Below are 22,124 nucleotides of genomic sequence, written 5' to 3'. Positions count from 1 at the left end.
CCCTCAGTACTGACCCTCCAACAGTGCGGCACTCCATCAGTACTGACCCTCCGACAGTGCGGCACTCCCTCAGTACTGACCCTCCGACAGTGCGGCACTCCCTCAGTACAGACCCTCCAACAGTGCAGCCCTCCCTCAGTACTCACCCTCCGACAGTGCAACACTCCCTCAGTACTGACCATCTGACAGTGCAGCACTCCATCGGAACTGACCCTCCGACAGTGCAACACTCCATCGGAACTGACCCTCCGACAGTGCAACACTCCCTCAGTACTGACCCTCCGACAGTGCATCACTCCCTCAGTACTGACCCTCCGACAGTGCATCACTCCCTCAGTACTGACCCTCCGACAGTGCATCACTCCCTCAGTACTGACCCTCCGACAGTGTGGCAATCCCTCAGTACTGACCCTCCGACAGTGCAGTGCTCCCTCAGTACTGACCCTCCAACAGTGCGGCACTCCTTCAGTACTGACCCTCCGACAGTGCGGCACTCCCTCAGTACTGACCCTCCGACAGTGCGGCACTCCCTCAGTACAGACCCTCCAACAGTGCAGCCCTCCCTCAGTACTCACCCTCCGACAGTGCAACACTCCCTCAGTACTGACCATCTGACAGTGCAGCACTCCATCGGAACTGACCCTCCGACAGTGCAACACTCCATCGGAACTGACCCTCCGACAGTGCAACACTCCCTCAGTACTGACCATCTGACAGTGCAGCACTCCCTCAGTACTGACTCTCCGACAGTGCAACATTCCGTTGGTACTGACCCTCCGACAGTGCGGCGCTCCCTCAGTACTGACCCTCCGACAGTGTAGCGCTCCCTCAGTACTGACCCACCGACAGTGCGGCGCTCCCTCAGTACTGACCCTCCGACAGTGCGGCGCTCCCTCAGTACTGACCCTCCGACAGTGCGGCGCTCCCTCAGTACTGACCCTCCGACAGTGCGGCGCTCCCTCAGTACTGACCCTCCGACAGTGTGGCGCTCCCTCAGTACTGACCCTCCGACAGTGCGGCGCTCCCTCAGTACTGACCCTCCGACAGTGCGGCGCTCCCTCAGTACTGACCCTCCGACAGTGCGACCCTCCGACAGTGCGGCGCTCCCTCAGTACTGACCCTCCGACAGTGCGGCACTCCCTCAGTACTGACCCTCCGACAGTGCGGCGCTCCCTCAGTACTGACCCTCTGACAGTGCAGCACTCCCTCAGTACTGACCCTCCGACAGTGCATCACTCCCTCAGTACTGACCCTCTGACAGTGCGGCAATCCCTCAGTACTGACCCTCCGACAATGCAGTGCTCCCTCAGTACTGACCCTCCAACAGTGCGGCACTCCCTCAGTACTGACCCTCCGACAGTGCGGCACTCCCTCAGTACTGACCCTCCGACAGTGCGGCACTCCCTCAGTACAGACCCTCCGACAGTGCGGCACTCCCTCAGTACAGACCCTCCAACAGTGCAGCCCTCCCTCAGTACTGACCCTCCGACAGTGCATCACTCCCTCAGTACTGACCCTCTGACAGTGCGGCAATCCCTCAGTACTGACCCTCCGACAGTGCGGCGCTCCCTCAGTACTGACCCTCCGACAGTGCGGCGCTCCCTCAGTACTGACCCTCCGACAGTGCGGCAATCCCTCAGTACTGACCCTCCGACAGTGCGGCGCTCCCTCAGTACTGACCCTCCGACAGTGCGGCGCTCCCTCAGTACTGACCCTCCGACAGTGCGGCGCTCCCTCAGTACTGACCCTCCGACAGTGTTGCGCTCCCTCAGTACTGACCCTCCGACAGTGCGGCGCTCCCTCAGTACTGACCCTCCGACAGTGCATCACTCCCTCAGTACTGACCCTCCGACAGTGCATCACTCCCTCAGTACTGACCCTCCGACAGTGCATCACTCCCTCAGTACTGACCCTCCGACAGTGTGGCAATCCCTCAGTACTGACCCTCCGACAGTGCAGTGCTCCCTCAGTACTGACCCTCCAACAGTGCGGCACTCCTTCAGTACTGACCCTCCGACAGTGCGGCACTCCCTCAGTACTGACCCTCCGACAGTGCGGCACTCCCTCAGTACAGACCCTCCAACAGTGCAGCCCTCCCTCAGTACTCACCCTCCGACAGTGCAACACTCCCTCAGTACTGACCATCTGACAGTGCAGCACTCCATCGGAACTGACCCTCCGACAGTGCAACACTCCATCGGAACTGACCCTCCGACAGTGCAACACTCCCTCAGTACTGACCATCTGACAGTGCAGCACTCCCTCAGTACTGACTCTCCGACAGTGCAACATTCCGTTGGTACTGACCCTCCGACAGTGCGGCGCTCCCTCAGTACTGACCCTCCGACAGTGTAGCGCTCCCTCAGTACTGACCCACCGACAGTGCGGCGCTCCCTCAGTACTGACCCTCCGACAGTGCGGCGCTCCCTCAGTACTGACCCCCAGACAGTCCTGCGCTCCCTCAGCCCTGACCCCCAGACCGTCCGGCGCTCCCTCAGTACTGACCCTCCGACAGTGTGGCTCACCCTCACTACTGACCCTCTGACAGTGCTGCGCTCCCTCAGTACTGACCCTCCGACAGTGCGGCGCTCCCTCAGTACTGACCCTCCGACAGTGTGACCCTCCGACAGTGCGGCTCTCCCTCAGTACTGACCCTCCGACAGTGCGGCGCTCCCTCAGTACTGACCCTCCGACAGTGCGGCGCTCCCTCAGTACTGACCATCCGACAGTGCTGAACTCCCTCAGTACTGACCCTCCGACAGTGCGGCGCTCCCTCAGTACTGACCCTCCGACAGTGCGGCGCTCCCTCAGTACTGACCCTCCGACAGTGCGGCGCTCCCTCAGTACTGACCCTCCGACAGTGCGGCGCTCCCTCAGTACTGACCCTCCGACAGTGCGGCGCACCCTCAGTACTGACCCTCCGACAGAGCGCCGCTCCCTCAGTACTGACCCTCCGACAGTGCGGCACTCGCTCAGTACTGACCCTCCGACAGTGCGGCACACCCTCAGTACTGACCCTCCGACAGTGCAACACACCATCGGTACTGACCCTCCGACAGTGCAACACCCCATCGGTACTGACCCTCCGACAGTGCGGCACTCCCTCAGTACTGACCCTCCGACAGTGCGGCAATCCCTCAGTACTGACCCTCCGACAGTGCGGCGCTCCCTCAGTACTGACCCTCCGACAGTGCGGCGCTCCCTCAGTACTGACCCTCCGACAGTGCGGCGCTCCCTCAGTACTGACCCTCCGACAGTGTTGCGCTCCCTCAGTACTGACCCTCCGACAGTGCGGCGCTCCCTCAGTACTGACCCTCCGACAGTGCATCACTCCCTCAGTACTGACCCTCCGACAGTGCATCACTCCCTCAGTACTGACCCTCCGACAGTGCATCACTCCCTCAGTACTGACCCTCCGACAGTGTGGCAATCCCTCAGTACTGACCCTCCGACAGTGCAGTGCTCCCTCAGTACTGACCCTCCAACAGTGCGGCACTCCTTCAGTACTGACCCTCCGACAGTGCGGCACTCCCTCAGTACTGACCCTCCGACAGTGCGGCACTCCCTCAGTACAGACCCTCCAACAGTGCAGCCCTCCCTCAGTACTCACCCTCCGACAGTGCAACACTCCCTCAGTACTGACCATCTGACAGTGCAGCACTCCATCGGAACTGACCCTCCGACAGTGCAACACTCCATCGGAACTGACCCTCCGACAGTGCAACACTCCCTCAGTACTGACCATCTGACAGTGCAGCACTCCCTCAGTACTGACTCTCCGACAGTGCAACATTCCGTTGGTACTGACCCTCCGACAGTGCGGCGCTCCCTCAGTACTGACCCTCCGACAGTGTAGCGCTCCCTCAGTACTGACCCACCGACAGTGCGGCGCTCCCTCAGTACTGACCCTCCGACAGTGCGGCGCTCCCTCAGTACTGACCCTCCGACAGTGCGGCGCTCCCTCAGTACTGACCCTCCGACAGTGCGGCGCTCCCTCAGTACTGACCCTCCGACAGTGTGGCGCTCCCTCAGTACTGACCCTCCGACAGTGCGGCGCTCCCTCAGTACTGACCCTCCGACAGTGCGGCGCTCCCTCAGTACTGACCCTCCGACAGTGCGACCCTCCGACAGTGCAGCACTCCCTCAGTACTGACCCTCTGACAGTGCGGCACTCCCTCAGTACTGACCCTCCGACAGTGCGGCGCTCCCTCCGTACTGACCCTCTGACAGTGCAGTGCTCCCTCAGTACTGACCCTCCGACAGTACACACTCCCTCAGTACTGACCCTCTGACAGTGCAGCGCTCCCTCAGTACTGACCCTCCGACAGTGCAGCACTCCCTCAGGACTGACCCTCCAACAGTGCGGCACTCCCTCAGTACTGACCCTCCGACAGTGCGGCACTCCCTCAGTACTGACCCTCCGACAGTGCGGCACTCCCTCAGTACAGACCCTCCGACAGTGCGGCACTCCCTCAGTACAGACCCTCCAACAGTGCAGCCCTCCCTCAGTACTGACCCTCCGACAGTGCATCACTCCCTCAGTACTGACCCTCTGACAGTGCGGCAATCCCTCAGTACTGACCCTCCGACAGTGCGGCGCTCCCTCAGTACTGACCCTCCGACAGTGCGGCGCTCCCTCAGTACTGACCCTCCGACAGTGCGGCAATCCCTCAGTACTGACCCTCCGACAGTGCGGCGCTCCCTCAGTACTGACCCTCCGACAGTGCGGCGCTCCCTCAGTACTGACCCTCCGACAGTGCGGCGCTCCCTCAGTACTGACCCTCCGACAGTGTTGCGCTCCCTCAGTACTGACCCTCCGACAGTGCGGCGCTCCCTCAGTACTGACCCTCCGACAGTGCATCACTCCCTCAGTACTGACCCTCCGACAGTGCATCACTCCCTCAGTACTGACCCTCCGACAGTGCATCACTCCCTCAGTACTGACCCTCCGACAGTGTGGCAATCCCTCAGTACTGACCCTCCGACAGTGCAGTGCTCCCTCAGTACTGACCCTCCAACAGTGCGGCACTCCTTCAGTACTGACCCTCCGACAGTGCGGCACTCCCTCAGTACTGACCCTCCGACAGTGCGGCACTCCCTCAGTACAGACCCTCCAACAGTGCAGCCCTCCCTCAGTACTCACCCTCCGACAGTGCAACACTCCCTCAGTACTGACCATCTGACAGTGCAGCACTCCATCGGAACTGACCCTCCGACAGTGCAACACTCCATCGGAACTGACCCTCCGACAGTGCAACACTCCCTCAGTACTGACCATCTGACAGTGCAGCACTCCCTCAGTACTGACTCTCCGACAGTGCAACATTCCGTTGGTACTGACCCTCCGACAGTGCGGCGCTCCCTCAGTACTGACCCTCCGACAGTGTAGCGCTCCCTCAGTACTGACCCACCGACAGTGCGGCGCTCCCTCAGTACTGACCCTCCGACAGTGCGGCGCTCCCTCAGTACTGACCCTCCGACAGTGCGGCGCTCCCTCAGTACTGACCCTCCGACAGTGCGGCGCTCCCTCAGTACTGACCCTCCGACAGTGTGGCGCTCCCTCAGTACTGACCCTCCGACAGTGCGGCGCTCCCTCAGTACTGACCCTCCGACAGTGCGGCGCTCCCTCAGTACTGACCCTCCGACAGTGTGACCCTCCGACAGTGCGGCGCTCCCTCAGTACTGACCCTCCGACAGTGCGGCGCTCCCTCAGTACTGACCCTCCGACAGTGCGGCGCTCCCTCAGTACTGACCATCCGACAGTGCGGCGCTCCCTCAGTACTGACCCTCCGACAGTGCGGCGCTCCCTCAGTACTGACCCTCCGACAGTGCGGCGCTCCCTCAGTACTGACCCTCCGACAGTGCGGCGCTCCCTCAGTACTGACCCTCCGACAGTGCGGCGCTCCCTCAGTACTGACCCTCCGACAGTGCGGCGCACCCTCAGTACTGACCCTCCGACAGAGCGCCGCTCCCTCAGTACTGACCCTCCGACAGTGCGGCACTCGCTCAGTACTGACCCTCCGACAGTGCGGCACACGCTCAGTACTGACCCTCCGACAGTGCAACACCCCATCGGTACTGACCCTCCGACAGTGCAACACCCCATCGGTACTGACCCTCCGACAGTGCGGCACTCCCTCAGTACTGACCCTCCGACAGTGCGGCACTCCCTCAGTACTGACCCTCCCACACTGCGGCGCTCCCTCAGTACTGACCCTCCGACAGTGCGGCGCTCCCTCAGTACTGACCCTCCGACAGTGCGGCGCTCCCTCAGTACTGACCCTCCGACAGTGCGGCGCTCCCTCAGTCCTGACCCTCCGACAGTGCGGCGCTCCCTCAGCACTGACCCTCCGACAGTGCGGCGCTCCCTCAGCACTGACCCTCCGACAGTGCGGCGCTCCCTCAGCACTGACCCTCCGACAGTGCGGCGCTCCCTCAGCACTGACCCTCCGACAGTGCGGCGCTCCCTCAGCACTCACCCTCCGACAGTGCGGCGCTCCCTCAGCACTGACCCTCCGACAGTGCGGCGCTCCCTCAGCACTGACCCTCCGACAGTGCGGCGCTCCCTCAGTACTGACCCTCCGACAGTGCGGCGCTCCCTCAGCACTGACCCTCCGACAGTGCGGCGCTCCCTCAGCACTGACCCTCCGACAGTGCGGCGCTCCCTCAGCACTGACCCTCCGACAGTGCGGCGCTCCCTCAGCACTGACCCTCCGACAGTGCGGCGCTCCCTCAGCACTCACCCTCCGACAGTGCGGCGCTCCCTCAGCACTCACCCTCCGACAGTGCGGCGCTCCCTCAGCACTGACCCTCCGACAGTGCGGCGCTCCCTCAGCACTCACCCTCCGACAGTGCGGCGCTCCCTCAGCACTGACCCTCCGACAGTGCGGCGCTCCCTCAGCACTCACCCTCCGACAGTGCGGCGCTCCCTCAGCACTGACCCTCCGACAGTGCGGCGCTCCCTCAGCACTCACCCTCCGACAGTGCGGCGCTCCCTCGGCACTCACCCTCCGACAGTGCGGCGCTCCCTCAGTACTGACCCTCCCACAGTGCGGCGCTCCCTCAGCACTCACTCTCCGACAGTGCGGCGCTCCCTCAGCACTGAGCCTCCGACAGTGCGGCGCTCCCTCAGCACTGACCCTCCGACAGTGCGGCGCTCCCTCAGCACTGACCCTCCGACACTGCTGCGCTGCCTCTGCACTGACCCTCCGACAGTGCGGCGCTCCCTCAGCACTGACCCTCCGACAGTGCGGCGCTCCCTCAGCACTGACCCTCCGACAGTGCGGCGCTCCCTCAGCACTGACCCTCCGACAGTGCGGCGCTCCCTCAGCACTGACCCTCCGACAGTGCGGCGCTCCCTCAGCACTGACCCTCCGACAGTGCGGCGCTCCCTCAGCACTGACCCTCCGACAGTGCGGCGCTCCCTCAGCACTGACCCTCCGACAGTGCGGCGCTCCCTCAGCACTGACCCTCCGACAGTGCGGCGCTCCCTCAGCACTGACCCTCCGACAGTGCGGCGCTCCCTCAGCACTGACCCTCCGACAGTGCGGCGCTCCCTCAGCACTGACCCTCCGACAGTGCGGCGCTCCCTCAGCACTGACCCTCCGACAGTGCGGCGCTCCCTCAGCACTGACCCTCCGACAGTGCGGCGCTCCCTCAGCACTGACCCTCCGACAGTGCGGCGCTCCCTCAGCACTGACCCTCCGACAGTGCGGCGCTCCCTCAGCACTGACCCTCCGACAGTGCGGCGCTCCCTCAGCACTGACCCTCCGACAGTGCGGCGCTCCCTCAGCACTCACCCTCCGACAGTGCGGCGCTCCCTCAGCACTGACCCTCCGACAGTGCGGCGCTCCCTCAGCACTCACCCTCCGACAGTGCGGCGCTCCCTCAGCACTGACCCTCCGACAGTGCGGCGCTCCCTCAGCACTGACCCTCCGACAGTGCGGCGCTCCCTCAGCACTGACCCTCCGACAGTGCGGCGCTCCCTCAGCACTGACCCTCCGACAGTGCGGCGCTTCCTCAGCACTGACCCTCCGACAGTGCGGCGCTCCCTCAGCACTGACCCTCCGACAGTGCGGCGCTCCCTCAGCACTGACCCTCCGACAGTGCGGCGCTCCCTCAGCACTGACCCTCTGACAGTGAGCCACTCCCTCAGTACTGTACCGGGAGTATCTATCCGGATTTTGTTCTCAAATCTCTGGAGTGGAGCTTGAACCCACAACTTTCAGAGTCAAGAGGTAAAATTGCCCCACTGGGCGATGATTGACTTGGTGTGTAATGGTGGGCTGACTTTGTGTGTAGCTACAGAGCCAGGGAGATCCTTTGGGCTCATCCTGACCAGCGCTGCGTTTTCAGATATCCCTGTGATGATCTGAGCAACAACTAGACCCAGCACTGGGTAGTAAGAATCAGCTCGGGTTCCTGCTCCCGGTCACTGTCCAGTGAGCCCTGTGTTAGGGAGGGTTCCTGCTCCCGGTCACTGTTCAGTGAGTCCTGGGTTAGGCAGGGTTCCTGCTCCTGGTCACTGTCCAGTGAGCCCTGGGTTAGGGAAGGTTTCTGCTCCCGGTCACTGTCCAGCGAGTCCTGGGTTAGGGAGGGTTCCTGCTCCCGGTCACTGTCCAGTGAGTCCTGGGTTAGGGAGGGTTCCTGCTCCCGGTCACTGTCCAGTGAGCCCTGGGTTAGGGAGGGTTCCTGCTCCCGATCACTGTCCAGTGATCCCTGGGTTAGGGAGGGTTCCTGCTCCCGGTCACTGTCCAGTGACCCCTGGGTTAGGGAGGGTTCCTGCTCCCGGTCACTGTCCAGTCAGTCCTGGGTTAGGGAGGGTTCCTGCTCCCGGTCACTGTCCAGTGAGTCCTGGGTTAGGGAGAGTTCCTGCTCCCGGTCACTGTCCAGTGAGCCCTGGGTTAGGGAGGGTTCCTGCTGACATTGAGGGATTTGGTCCAGTTTGGCTGTTTTGGGGAGGGGTGGTGGAGAGGGGAGGGATCTCACTCTGGATTTTGGTGTTTTAAACCCAGCTGTTTATTCTTGTTTGATCCACAGGCGAGCAGCAGGTTGAGGTGGTTTGCAAGAGAGGTGGGAGAACATCATGATGTGGAGCAGAGGACAGATTGTGTGATGGGGCAGGGTGATGAAGGTAACTAGTGTCCCAGGCTGACCCGGGGGCTCCTGATTTGGGGAAATATTTCACTTGCGCTCTGCTCGATGTTGACTCTGCACTCGCGAGGATGGGGGGAGCGTGAGTTGGGGGAGGGGCATTTGAGCGGGGAGGGGCAGTGGGGTGTAGCGGAGGGGCTCTCTGTTCCTCTCCTCAGCGCTAACTTTCTCCTTCCTTCCCATCTCCAGTTTCACCGGATCCCTGGGATCTCCCCTCACGGCAGGAATCTCCTCACTACGGCCAACCCAGGTCTCGCCAGCCCTTCATCCTGAGCGGGCCGGAGGAGGGCGCTGGCTGGGACGAGAGGCAGAGAGATGGAAAGCATCGGCGCCGCAATGCTGGAACAGAACCAGGAGCAGCCGAGGCTGTCCACAACAGAGCTGCTCGAGGCCTGGTCATCAAACACCCGCCCACGGAGCGACTGGGAATTTCTCCCTCTCCGGTTCACGGCGTTCCTCGTGGCAAACGGGCAGTCGGGGTGAAGCAGACCCCCACGGAAGGTTCCCCTCGCACTTTCCCCACCGGGTCAAAGCCCCAACTTGAGAGGCCCAGGCCTTGGCCTGAAGGGAGGCAGAACGCCGGAGGCGGCAAAGAAAGGGATGGGCAAAGGCGGCGGGATTGTCCATCGGATTGGAGTTATACTGAGGACAGTGAGCGTCCTTCGTCGAAGCCGACGATCACTGGCGGAAACCCCCCCGGCTGTCAAGTTGAGGGACCTGATCGCTCCAGGTTCTCTCCCGGCTCCCGATCCGGACTTGTCGACGGAGAGGGCCTCGACGTCACTCGACGGAGCACCTCTGACTCGGAGTCGCACTCGAGACGCCGGAAACGCCAGCGTGACCCCGGGGAACTCCGCCTCCGGGCCAGATCCGAGGTCAGCCATTGGGTCGGACAGAACGGCGAAGGGCCAGCTCGGCCGAAGCCCCAGCGCGGAAATGGCCAGGAGGCCATCAGACGCAAACCCAGAGGCCAGGGGGATCCCAGGCCGACGGCAGACCCCCAAGGAGATCGTCACAGCCGATTGGATGTTGAGCGAAGAGCCAATCATCTCCACCATCCACTGGATCCCACAGAGAGGCTGAAACAGGAGGAGAGACCAGATGAAGAGAGAGGGCATCACCCATTGGCTGTTAAAGAGAAGAAGCAAACCCATCACCCATTGGTCGTTGGTGAAAAGCAAGCTCGCCAACTATTGGCTGTCAATCAGACGCATGCCACTCGCTCATTGGTCGGCAGTGAAAGGCCCACCCATTACCCACTACGCACCAAGGCAAAAGTAAAGCAAGTCCATTTCCTATTGGACCCTGAAGAGAAGATGAAGCCTGCCCATTGGTCAGAGACCAGCAAACAGAAGCAAGTGCAACATCCATTGGAGCTGAAGGAAAAGGAAGTTCGTTCCCCAATGTTGGGCAGGCAGAAGCATGTCCATTCTCCATTGGCTGTTGAAGGGAAGGGAAGGCAAGTCCAAATTCCATTGGCTGTCAGGGGAAAGGATGTCCAATCCCCATTGGCTGGCAAAAGAAATGCCATCCAGTACCGATTGGGCGCCAAAGACACGGACACGATTATTGATTACCTACAGGATAAACGGAAAGGAAAGGACTCCTCGCCTCCAAAACACCTCAGCAAACCATCCCTGAATTTCAAAGGGAGCTCTCCAGACACGGACCGAGGTAAACCTGTGAAAGCTTCTTCAAGCAGCCGAAAGTTGTTACCCTCCCTGCCAGCTGGTGACATTCGGGAGGATGGCACCTTGCCACCTCATCTGCTCGCGGAGAAAGACTCCATCAGGAATCCCAGCAGCGATCGGCCCAAGGCATCGCCTGCTCACTCGGGCAGCTCTTGCTGGAGAGATGAACCTTCGCTGAGGGCTACAAATGGACAGGAGGTGAAGAGAAATTCTTTCTTCCTTTACAATTCGGAGATGTAACCTTCCAGTGGGTGTGGGTGGTGCAGGGTGGTCATCGAGCCCTCCCAAATTCTGTTTAATACGGGGCAGATAGTGGGGCAGAGCTGTCTTGGTGAGGTGGGGGGAGATCTCTCCATGGTTATCAGGTGGTGGGGACGCATCTCGTGTTGGGGATATCTCTCCATTGTGGTCTCGTAGTGGGGATCTCCATTGTCATCTGATGGTAGTAATTTCTCCCCTTTGGTGATCTGGTGGTGGGAATCTCTCTCCATGGTGATCTAATGGTGGAGATATCTCTCCATGGTGACTTGGCAGTAGAGATCTGCCACAGTGATCTGGTGGTGGGGATATCTTTTCATGGTGATTTTGTGGTGGGGATCTCCCTCCAAGGTGAACTGATGGCAGGGATCCCCGTCCACGGTGATCTAGTGGCAGGGTTCTCCCTCAATAGTAACTTGGTGGGGGGTCTCTCACCTTGGTGATCTGGTGGTGGGGAATCCTTCTCTGTGGTGATCTGGCGGAAGAGACTTCTTGCCACAGTGATCTGGTGGTAAGGATCTCTCTCGTGGCAAACTGGTGGCAAGGAGCTCTTTCCACTGTGATCTGGTAGTGGGGATCTCCATGGTGATCTGGTGGTGGTAATGTCTCTCCATGGCGATCTGGTGGTGGTAATGTCTCTCCATGGTGATCTGGTGGTGGGGATCTCCCTCCATGGAGATCTGGTGGTAGTATTTCTCCCCATGGTGACTTGCTGGTAGGGATCTATTTCCATGATCTAGTGGTGGGGATTTCTGTCCATGGTGATTCATTGTTGGGATCTCACTCCAAGGGGATCTGGTGGTGATGATCTCCCTCCATAGTGATCTGGTGGCAGGGCTGTCCCTCAGTGGTGATCTAGTGGTGGGGATATCTCCATGGTGATTTGGTGGTGGGAATCTCCTGCCACAGTGATCTGGTGGCAGGGATCTTTCCCTGTGATGACCTGGTGTTGGGTGTCTCTCCATGGTGATCTGGTGGTAGGGATATCTTGCCACTGTGATCTGGTGGCGGGCTTCTCCCTCCACGGTGATCTGGTGCTGGGGAACTCTCTTTGTGGTGATCTGGTGGCTGTGTCCTCCCTCCATGGTGATCTAGTGGCGGGAGCCTCCCTCCCCGGTGATCCGGCGCTGATAATGTCTCTCCACGGTGATCTGGGGTCTGGGAACACGCTCCACAGTGATCAGGATCTCTTTCCATGATGGTAGGGATCTATCTCCTTCATGATCTGGTAGTGCATGATCCCCTAGCGAGGATCTTTCTCCATAGGGATCTGTGGATGCCCCCTCCTCCCTCGGTCCCTGGGGTGATTTTCTGTTTAGAGAGGCTCCTGCAGCCTGGATGTATGGTGAAAAATAACTGAGGATTTTCTGGTGACAGAATGTTTTGCTGCTTTTTGGAAAGGAAGTGAATCACAGGAATTTGCGGAGCAGCCAGTGGAAAGAACCTAACTGGGTCAGAGCTCATGAAGACAGAATCAAGGATAGATCAGGAAGAAGCAAAGCTGATCACAGTCAAACACCCTCCCCATTAAACTGGCAAGAGAACAGGCTCCATGAAGGTATGGGACTAGGCACAGGAGTGTGCAGAGGAGTGGGTGCTGGAGTGGATGCGGGCTTGGGTACAGGATTGGGTACAGGAGTGGGGTGGATATGGGTGCTGGTGTGGGTAAGGGTGTGAGTGCGGATACATGAATGGGTAACGGAGTGGGGCGGGTACGGGTATTGGCGTGGGTTCGGGAATGGATTTAGGCACAGAAGTGGGTAACGGGACTGGGTACGAGAGTGGGTACGGGTACTGGTGTGGGTACAGGAATAGTTAACGGAGTGGGGCAGGTACATGTACTGGCATGGGTACAGGAGTGGGTAATGGAGTGGGTATGGGTACTGGCGTGGGTACGGGAATAGTTAACGGAGTGGGGCGGGTACATGTACAGGAGTGGGTAATGGAGTGGGTATGGGTACTGGCGTGGGTACGGGAATAGTTAATGGAGTGGGGCGGGTACATGTACTGGCGTGGGTAATGGAGTGGGTATGGGTACTGGCGTGGGTACGGGAAGGTGCAGATATAGGAGTGGGTAACGGAGTTGGTACAGGAGTGGGTAACGGAGAGGGTATGGGTACTGGTGTGGGTACAGGAGGGTACGGATACAGGAGTTGGTAACGAAATGTGTACGGGTGCTGGCATAGGTTTGGGAATGGTTACAGGATTAGGCACAATTGGGAAAGGGAGTGGGTGTGGGTACGGGAACTGGTGTGAGTACAGGAGTGGGTGTGGATACAGGCGTGGGTAACGGAGTGGGTACGGGTACTGGTGTGTGTTTGGGAATGGGTACAGGATAGGGCACGATTGGGAAAGGGAGTGGGTGCTGGTACAGGTACTGGCGTGGGTATGGGAATGGGTGCGGGCACAGGTGCGGGCATAGATGCAGCAGTCTGTAAGGAATTGATACAGCTGCAGTTCTAGCAGCTGAATTTTGTGCCTTTGTAAGTAACAGGTGAACAGGGAGTTTCTGAAACCGGGAAGAAATTTGCCAGTGAGAAGTCCAGGAACCTGAGGAATGGAGTCAGCAGTCACTCATGGTGCAGCGATGAAGTACTGAAAGACCTCCAAGCGATGGAACTGAGAGTGAGTAAGAACTAAACTGGAGGACAGGTCAAACCCAGGGCCTATGGTTTGGGTGGGGGTGGGTGGGGGGAGGGTGGGTGTTGTGGTTTTGTCACTGGACTAGTAATCCAGAGACCCAGGGTAATGCTCTGGGGACCCTGAATTTGAATTCCATAAAAATCTGGAGTTTAAGGTCTAATGATGAGCGTGAAATCATTGTCGATTCTTGTAAAAACCCATCTGGTTCATTAATCTCCTTTAGAGAAGGGAATCTGACTCCAGACTCCTGACTCCAGACCCACAGCAATGTGGTTGACTCTTCAATGCCCTCTGAAATATTCGAGCAAGCCACTCAGTTGTATCAAACCGCTACATAGTCTCAAAAAAGGAATGAAACTGGAGAGACCACCCGGCATTGATCTAGGCACCAGAAACGACAATGGCAATCTCAGCCCTGTCGACCCTGCAAAGTTCTCCTTACTAACATCTGGGGGCTAGTGCCAAAATTGGGAGAGCTGTCTCACAGACTAGTCAAGCAACAGCCTGACATAGTCATCCTCACAGAATCATACCTTACAGATAATGTCCCAGACACCACCATCACCATCCCTGGGTATGTCCTGTCCCACTGGCAGGACAGACTCAGCAGAGGTGAGGACACAGTGGTATACAGATGGGATGGAGTTGTCCTGGGAGTCCTCAACATTGACTCCGGACCCCATGAAGTCTCATGGCATCAGGTCAAACATGGGCAAGGAAACCTCCTGCTGATTACCACATACCGCTCTCCCTCAGCTGATGAATCAGTGCTTCCTTCATGTTGAACACCACTTGGAGGAAGCACTGAGGGTGGCAAGGGTGCAGAATGGACTCTGGGTGGGGGACTTCAATGTCCATCACCAAGAGTGGCTCGGTAGCACCACTATTGACCGAGCTGGCCGAGTCCTAAAGGACGTAGCTGCTAGACTGGGTCTGCAGCAGGTGGTGAGGGAAAAACATACTTGACCTCATCCTCAACAACCTGCCTGCTGCAGATGCAATTGTCCATGATACAGTATCGGTAGGAGGGACCACTGCACAGTCACTGTGGAGCTGAAGTCCTGCCTTCACATTGGGGCTACCCTCCATCGTGTTGTGTGGCACTATCACCGTGCCAAATGGGAGAGATTTTGAAAAGACCTAGAAACTCAAGACTGGGCATCCATGAGACGCTGTGGGCCATCAGCAGCAGCAGAATTGTACTCGAAGACAGGATTGGGCCGCATCTGTGATGCCCTTCGAATACTCCTCAGGTGTTTATTACCTGGGCTGGATATTGGGCACCAAAGGGTCTGTGTGAGAGGAGATCTTGAAAGAATGAAAGGTTTCTTTTGAATTTACCGAATTCTCATTCCCCTTCTTTGCAGAAAGCTCGACACCAAAAGGCAAAGAGAGATGAGAGACTGGCTCAGATCGTCCAGGATGAGGTGAGTTCTGATGGTCAGTGGTTTCAGGAGCTGATCACTGCCTCAATACCTGTGCTTGTTGGCGATTGAGGTTTAGTCCAGGATGCTGCTGATGGACCACTTGGGACAAACACTGCTCCGATGCCGCAGAGTCACCCAGGTCACGAGGCAGTGTGAAACTCCCCATCCCTTTGAGGGGAGCCATTCATTGTGGCAGTGGAAGCAGAGCTACAATTGCTTTCTCCCATTGGTAATAGTCACCTCTTGCTCGCTCTCCGACCATTGCTGCTGGGAAAAAGGCGCATGAGCGCACGTGGCTCTACTGTGATGCCCTCCACAGTAGCACAGCTACAGACTTTGTCAGCCTGGCATATAACTCTGGACTGGTCATTGTTTAACCCTTTGTAAACCATCTGCCAGTTAAGATTCGGTGTGTGTGGGACCTGTGCCCCAGTGAGAGTCAGTGTGTGTGGGACCCATACCCCAGTGAGAGTCAGTGTGTGTGGGACCCGTACCCCAGTGAGAGTCAGTGTGTGTGGGACCCGTACCCCAGTGAGAGTCAGTGTGTGTGGGACCCGTACCCCAGTGAGAGTCAGTGTGTGTGGGACCCGTACCCCAGTGAGAGTCAGTGTGTGTGGGACCCGTACCCCAGTGAGAGTCAGTGTGTGTGGGACCCGTACCCCAGTGAGAGTCAGTGTGTGTGGGACCCGTACCCCAGTGAGTGTCAGTGTGTGTGGGACCCGTACCCCAGTCCTCATGGCCCGGCATATCCCCCACTCTGCCATTACCATCAAGCCAGGGGATCAACCCTGGTACAATGAAGGGTGCAGGAGGGCATGCCAGGAGCAGCACCAGGCATGGTTCAACCTGGTGAAGCTATAACACAGGACTACTTGCATGCCAAACAGCATAAGCAGCAAGTGAAAATAGAATTAAGCAATCCCACAATCAACGGATCAGATCTAAGCTCTGCAGTCCTGCCACATCCAGTCGTGAATGGTGATGGACAATTAAACAACTCACTAGAGGAGGAAGCTCCACAAATATCCTCATCCTCAATGATGGAGGAGCCCAGTACATCAGTGCAAAAGATAAGGCTGAAGCATTTGCTACAATCTTCAGTCAGAAGTGCCAAATGGATGATCCATCTTGGCCTCCTCCAGAGGTCCCCAGCATCACAGATGCCAGTCTTCAGCCAATTCAGTTCACTCCACGTGATATCAAGAAATGGCTGAAGGCACTGGATACTGCAAAGGCTATGGGCCCTGACAATATTCCAGCAATAGTACTGAAGACTTGTGCTCCTGAACTTGCCGCACCCTTAGCTAAGCTGTTCCAGTACAGCTACAACACTGGCATCTACCCAGCTATGTGGAAAATTGCCCAGGTATGTCCTGTATACACACCCAGACAATTACCGCCCCATCAGTCTACTCTTCCTCATCAGTAAAGTAATGTAAGGGGTCATCAACAGTGCTATCAAGTAGCACATGCTTAGCAATAACCTGCTCACTAATGCCCAGTTTGGGTTTCGTCAGGGTCACTCAGCTCCTGACCTCATTACAGCCTTGGTTCAAACATGGACAAAAGAGCTGAACTCCTGAGGTGAGGTGAGAGTGACTGCCCTTGACATCAAGGCAGCATTTGACTGAGTGTGGCATCAAGGAGCCCTAGCAACACTGGAGTCAATGGGAATCAGGGGGAAAACTCTCTGCTGGTTGGATTCATATCTAGCACAAAGGAAGATGGTTGTGGTTGTTGGAGGTCAGTCATCTCAGCTGCAGGACATCACTGCAGGAGTTACTCAGGGCAGTGTCCTCGGCCCAACCATCTTCAGCTGCTTCATCAATGACCTTCCTTCCATCATAAGGTCAGAAGTGGGGATGTTCGCTGATGATTCCACAATGTTCAGCACCATTCGTGACTCCTCAGATACTGAAGCAGTCCATGTCCAAATGCAGCAAGACCTGGACAATATCCAGACTTGGACTGACATGTGGCAAGTAACATTCACACCACACAAGTGTCAGGCAATGACCATCTCCAACAAGAGAGAATCTAACCATCGCCCCATGACATTCAATGACATTACCATCACTGAATCGACCTCTATCAACATCCTGGAGGTTACCATTGACCAGAAACTGAACTGGACCAGTCATATAAATCCTGTGGCTACAAGAGCAGGTCAGAGGCTGGGAATCCTGCAATGAGTAACTCACCCCCTGACTCCCAAAACCTGTCCACCATCTGCAAAGCTCAAGTCAGGAGTGTGATGGAATACTCCCCACTTGCCTGGATGATGCAGCTCCCACAACACTCAAGAAGCTCGACACCATCCAGGACAAAGCAGCCCGCTTGATTGGCCCCACGTCCACAAACATTCATTCCCTCCACCACTGACGCACAGTAGCAGCAGTGTGTGTACCATCTACAAGATGCACTGTAGGAATTCAACAAGGCATCTTAGACAGCACCTTCCAAACCCATGACCACTACCATCTAGAAGGACAAGGACAGCAGACACATGAGAACATCACCACCTGGAAGTTCCCCTCCAAGTCACTCACCATCCTGACTTGGGAATATATCGGCCGTTCCTTCACTGTCACTGGGTCAAAATCTTGGAACTCCCTCCCTAACAGCACTGTGGATGTACCTACACCACATGGACTGCAGCAGTTCAAGAAGGCAGCTCACCACCACCTTCTCAAGGTGCAATTAGGGATGGGCAATAAATGCTGGCCTAGCCAGCGAAGCCCACATCCCAGGAATGAATTAAAAATTACCATCTTCATTGCTGTTCTTAATCTTCCTTTCCCCAGGACTCAAATCTCTCTCTCTCCCTCTCTCCTCTCTTTCTCTCTCTTGTCCCCTCCACCACCACCACCACCCATTTCTCCAATTCTCTCTTGTCCTGTGTGTGTCTGTCTCTCCCTGAGCCGTGTGAAGCTGCCGCTCCCTCTCGCTGTTATATATAGTATGACACCATAAACTGGATGGGATGAATGGCCTGTTTCTGTCTTGAATCTGCTGCGTAACACCATGTGGGGCTGTACCTGATCCCCCTTGCTGCAGTGTATGTGATTGTGTACATGAGCCCCTATTGAGCAGTGTGAGGGGTATAATAGTTGGCCTCAGTGCCACTGATTTTGAGATGGAAATGTGCAAGGCTCCTGTTCCTGGCCCTGAGCAAGGGACTCCATTGGAAGACAGGATTGGGCCGCATCTGTGATGCCCTTCGAATACTCCTCAGGTGTTTATTACCTGGGCTGGATATTGGGCACCAAAGGGTCTGTGTGAGAGGAGATCTTGAAAGAATGAAAGGTTTCTTTTGAATTTACCGAATTCTCATTCCCCTTCTTTGCAGAAAGCTCGACACCAAAAGGCAAAGAGAGATGAGAGACTGGCTCAGATCGTCCAGGATGAGGTGAGTTCTGATGGTCAGTGGTTTCAGGAGCTGATCACTGCCTCAATACCTGTGCTTGTTGGCGATTGAGGTTTAGTCCAGGATGCTGCTGATGGACCACTTGGGACAAACACTGCTCCGATGCCGCAGAGTCACCCAGGTCACGAGGCAGTGTGAAACTCCCCATCCCTTTGAGGGGAGCCATTCATTGTGGCAGTGGAAGCAAAGCTACAATTGCTTTCTCCCATTGGTAATAGTCACCTCTTGCTCGCTCTCCGACCATTGCTGCTGGGAAAAAGGCGCATGAGCGCACGTGGCTCTACTGTGATGCCCTCCACAGTAGCACAGCTACAGACTTTGTCAGCCTGGCATATAACTCTGGACTGGTCATTGTTTAACCCTTTGTAAACCATCTGCCAGTTAAGATTCAGTGTGTGTGGGACCCGTGCCCCAGTGAGAGTCAGTGTGTGTGGGACCCGTGCCCCAGTGAGAGTCAGTGTGTGTGGGACCCGTACCCCAGTGAGAGTCAGTGTGTGTGGGACCCGTACCCCAGTGAGAGTCAGTGTGTGTGGGACCCGTACCCCAGTGAGAGTCAGTGTGTGGGACCCGTACCCCAGTGAGAGTCAGTGTGTGTGGGACCCGTACCCCAGTGAGAGTCAGTGTGTGTGGGACCCGTACCCCAGTGAGAGTCAGTGTGTGTGGAATTGTACCCCAATATAGTACAGTACCCCATAGAGAGAACATTTTAAATTAAAATGAACTGATTGCTTCTGTATAGCAGCTTGGGATATCCTCGGAAATTACCATAATTGTTTTATACCCAAGAAAATATTTCGGAATTGCAGTTGAGACAAGAAATCCAGGAACCAATATGTGCAGAGCGACCTCCCTCAAAAGCTTGGGCTGACAAGTTGGAAGGAAACATTCACACCACACAAGTGCCAGGCAATGACCATCTCCCAACAAGAGAGAATCTAACCATCGCCCCTTGATGTTCAATGGCATTACCATCACTGAATCCCCCACTATTAACGTCCTGGGGTGTTACCATTGATCAGAAACTGAACTGGACCAGCCATATAAATACTGTGGCTACAAGAGCAGGTCAGAGGCTGGGAATCCTGCGATGGGTAACTCACCTCCTGACTCCCCAAAGCCTGTCCACCATCTACAAGGCACAAGTCAGAAGTGTGATGGAATACTCCCCACTTGCCTGGATGAGTGCAGCTCCCACAACACTCTAGAAGCTTGACACCATCCAGGACAAAGCAGCCCACTTGATTGACACCCCATCCACAAACATTCACTCCCTCCACCACTGACACACAGTAGCAGCAGTGTGTGTACTATCTACAAGATGCACTGCAGGAATTCACCAAGGCTCTTCAGACAGTACCTTCTAAACCCACAGCTGCTACCATCTAGAAGGATAAGGGCAACAGACACATGGGGAACACCACCACCTGGAAGTTCTCCTCCAAGCCACTCACCATCCTGACTTGGAAATATATCGGCCATTCCTTCACTGTCGCTGGGTCAAAATCCTGGAACTCCCTCCCTAACAGCACAGTGGGTGTACCTACACCACAGGGGCTGCAGCGGTTCAAGAAGGCAGCTCACCACCACCTTCTCAAGGGGCAATTAGGGATGGGCAATAAATGCTGGGCCCAGCCAGCGAAGCCCACATCTTGTGAATAAATTTTTTAAAATTTGATGTCCGCTGTGTTGGTTGTGAGTTAGGGACAGGAATGAAGCTGTCATATCCTGAGTTAATGAGAGGGGAACAGGGTAAGAGTGATGGAGCGAGCACTGACTGATAGCTGAGGTTCTTCTCTCTCTCCCTCTCTCTCTGGAAAAGCAGGAATTCGCCCTGCACCTGTTGAGGAAGGAGATGACGGCACTGAGAATGAGTGAAGGACAGAAGCAGCCGGAATCATCCCAGAAAAGAGTGGATAGGAAGAATGAGAAGTCTCTGAGGAGCTGCAGCCCCTGCTCGGTCAGTGTGGACTGGGTGAGTGACTTCTGTTTCTCTTCTGTTTCTAACCTCCTTTAATTCCACAATCGGTTTCTTTCAAACTTCATATCAGCCCCCCGACTCTCAGTGGGGTACGGGTCCCACACACACTGACTCTCACTGGGGTACGGGTCCCACACACACTGACTCTCACTGGGGTACGGGTCCCACACACACTGACTCTCACTGGGGTACGGGTCCCACACACACTGACTCTCACTGGGGTACGGGTCCCACACACACTGACTCTCACTGGGGTACGGGTCCCACACACACTGACTCTCACTGGGGTACGGGTCCCACACACACTGACTCTCACTGGGGTATTATATATGATATCAGTTTCTCTTTGTTTAAGACTCTCCCTCTCCTCCTCTCACAGGATGAAGAAGTAAAAATGCCAAAGCCGGCTTACTTCTAAAACAGTCACAGAATACGTTGTGATATACGTTGGCAGGACCTACTGCTCCAGTGAGTACACTGAACCAGCACCTGCTGCCCTGGGCATCACCCACTAACCTTTTGATTGATTCAGGAGCCCAAATTTCAGGGCCCAGTTCTGTAGAGTGGGGATACTAGACAAAAGGTCCAGTGTCACAGAGCTCATCAGAGGAAGGGCTCAGTCCCGGGGAGTCAGCAGGGGAAGGGCCCAGACCCACCGGGTGACGACACCTTGGTGCGTCAGTTTTGGATCTTTCCCAGCACGGGAGTCAGTACCACACAGAAGTGGTCTTTGCGGAGTGAATTTGGAAACGCTTCTCCACCCACAGATCTGTGGGAGTCTCTTTCACCTTTGGGACGCTGGGTCAGGTGTTAATTTTTGAATTTAGACGGAGAGGGTTTTAGTTAATGCAGGTCTTTAAGGGAAACTGGGCAAAGGCTGGCGGTGAGAGTTAAGTTGCAGGTCAGCCATGTTCTGATTGGATGGGCTCCTGCTGACCCTGTCTTTAACCCCTGACTCTCTGGCAATGACTGGTGTGCTGTGTTTCAGTGACAGATCGGAGGAAAGGCGATTGGCCACGGCGTTGTGAATCAGCCGGCTCTCCCGGAGACACGAGTTGCAGGAAGGAGCAGCAGCAAGTTTCCCATCGAGTTTTTTTTTTATAACAGAGTTCTATATATTTGTTATTTAACAAGTACATGTACAGAATCAGAGCCTGTATATTTTTATTGTGGAGAATTAAATTAATTTTTTGTACAACTTTATGGGTGGGGGGGGTGCAGGGGTTGGCCTAACAGTTGAAATAAAGCACACCGATTTCTGTTGCACTGATCACATCCTGTCAACATTGTCGCTTCCTGAATCCGTTCAGTAACAGTCCTACAGCTGGAGGGGGGTTACAGGTCTGCCTGTGGCCCTCTTGTGCGCTGAAGGAATCAGCTGGAATTCCCAATGCCCAGCGCTGGTCTGGTAACTGCACCCCAATAAGAGTCACCGACTTCAGCACAGAACCGGGGGTTGGGGGGAGTGCAGTATACTGGTGAGGGAAGCCCCATTCTCTGTGATGCATCCCCATCCTGATGCCTCTGGTGATACAGACACAACTCAT

The 22,124-nt window shown here is 56.6% G+C and overlaps 1 protein-coding gene across 5 annotated transcripts in view; it reads left to right on the top strand.

Annotated features, from left to right (window-relative positions):
• LOC121272174 overlaps positions 1 to 21,848 on the top strand; it is a 30,172-nt gene extending 8,324 nt beyond the window's left edge. Inside the window, exons 5-13 of one of the 5 annotated variants that reach the window (XM_041178676.1) lie at positions 9,040 to 9,133; positions 9,343 to 11,042; positions 12,504 to 12,660; positions 13,591 to 13,727; positions 15,113 to 15,172; positions 18,522 to 18,581; positions 20,422 to 20,571; positions 20,957 to 21,045; positions 21,566 to 21,848. In XM_041178676.1, the coding sequence (XP_041034610.1) occupies positions 9,040 to 9,133; positions 9,343 to 11,042; positions 12,504 to 12,660; positions 13,591 to 13,727; positions 15,113 to 15,172; positions 18,522 to 18,581; positions 20,422 to 20,571; positions 20,957 to 20,995 (2,397 nt within the window). In that variant the 3' untranslated portion in view covers positions 20,996 to 21,045; positions 21,566 to 21,848. Of the gene's footprint in view, positions 1 to 9,039; positions 9,134 to 9,342; positions 11,043 to 12,479; positions 12,661 to 13,590; positions 13,728 to 15,112; positions 15,173 to 18,521; positions 18,582 to 20,421; positions 20,572 to 20,956; positions 21,046 to 21,565 lie in introns of all 5 variants that reach the window. The other 4 variants (XM_041178674.1, XM_041178675.1, XM_041178678.1 and 1 more) reach the window with 4 other exon arrangements.
• The last annotated feature ends 276 nt before the right edge of the window (positions 21,849 to 22,124 follow it).

This window comes from Carcharodon carcharias, chromosome 33 (assembly GCF_017639515.1).
Source record: "Carcharodon carcharias isolate sCarCar2 chromosome 33, sCarCar2.pri, whole genome shotgun sequence".
Taxonomy (NCBI): Eukaryota; Metazoa; Chordata; class Chondrichthyes; order Lamniformes; family Lamnidae; genus Carcharodon; species Carcharodon carcharias.
The sequence above is the reverse complement of the archived record's forward strand: the minus strand, read 5'-3'. Positions and strand labels throughout refer to the sequence as shown.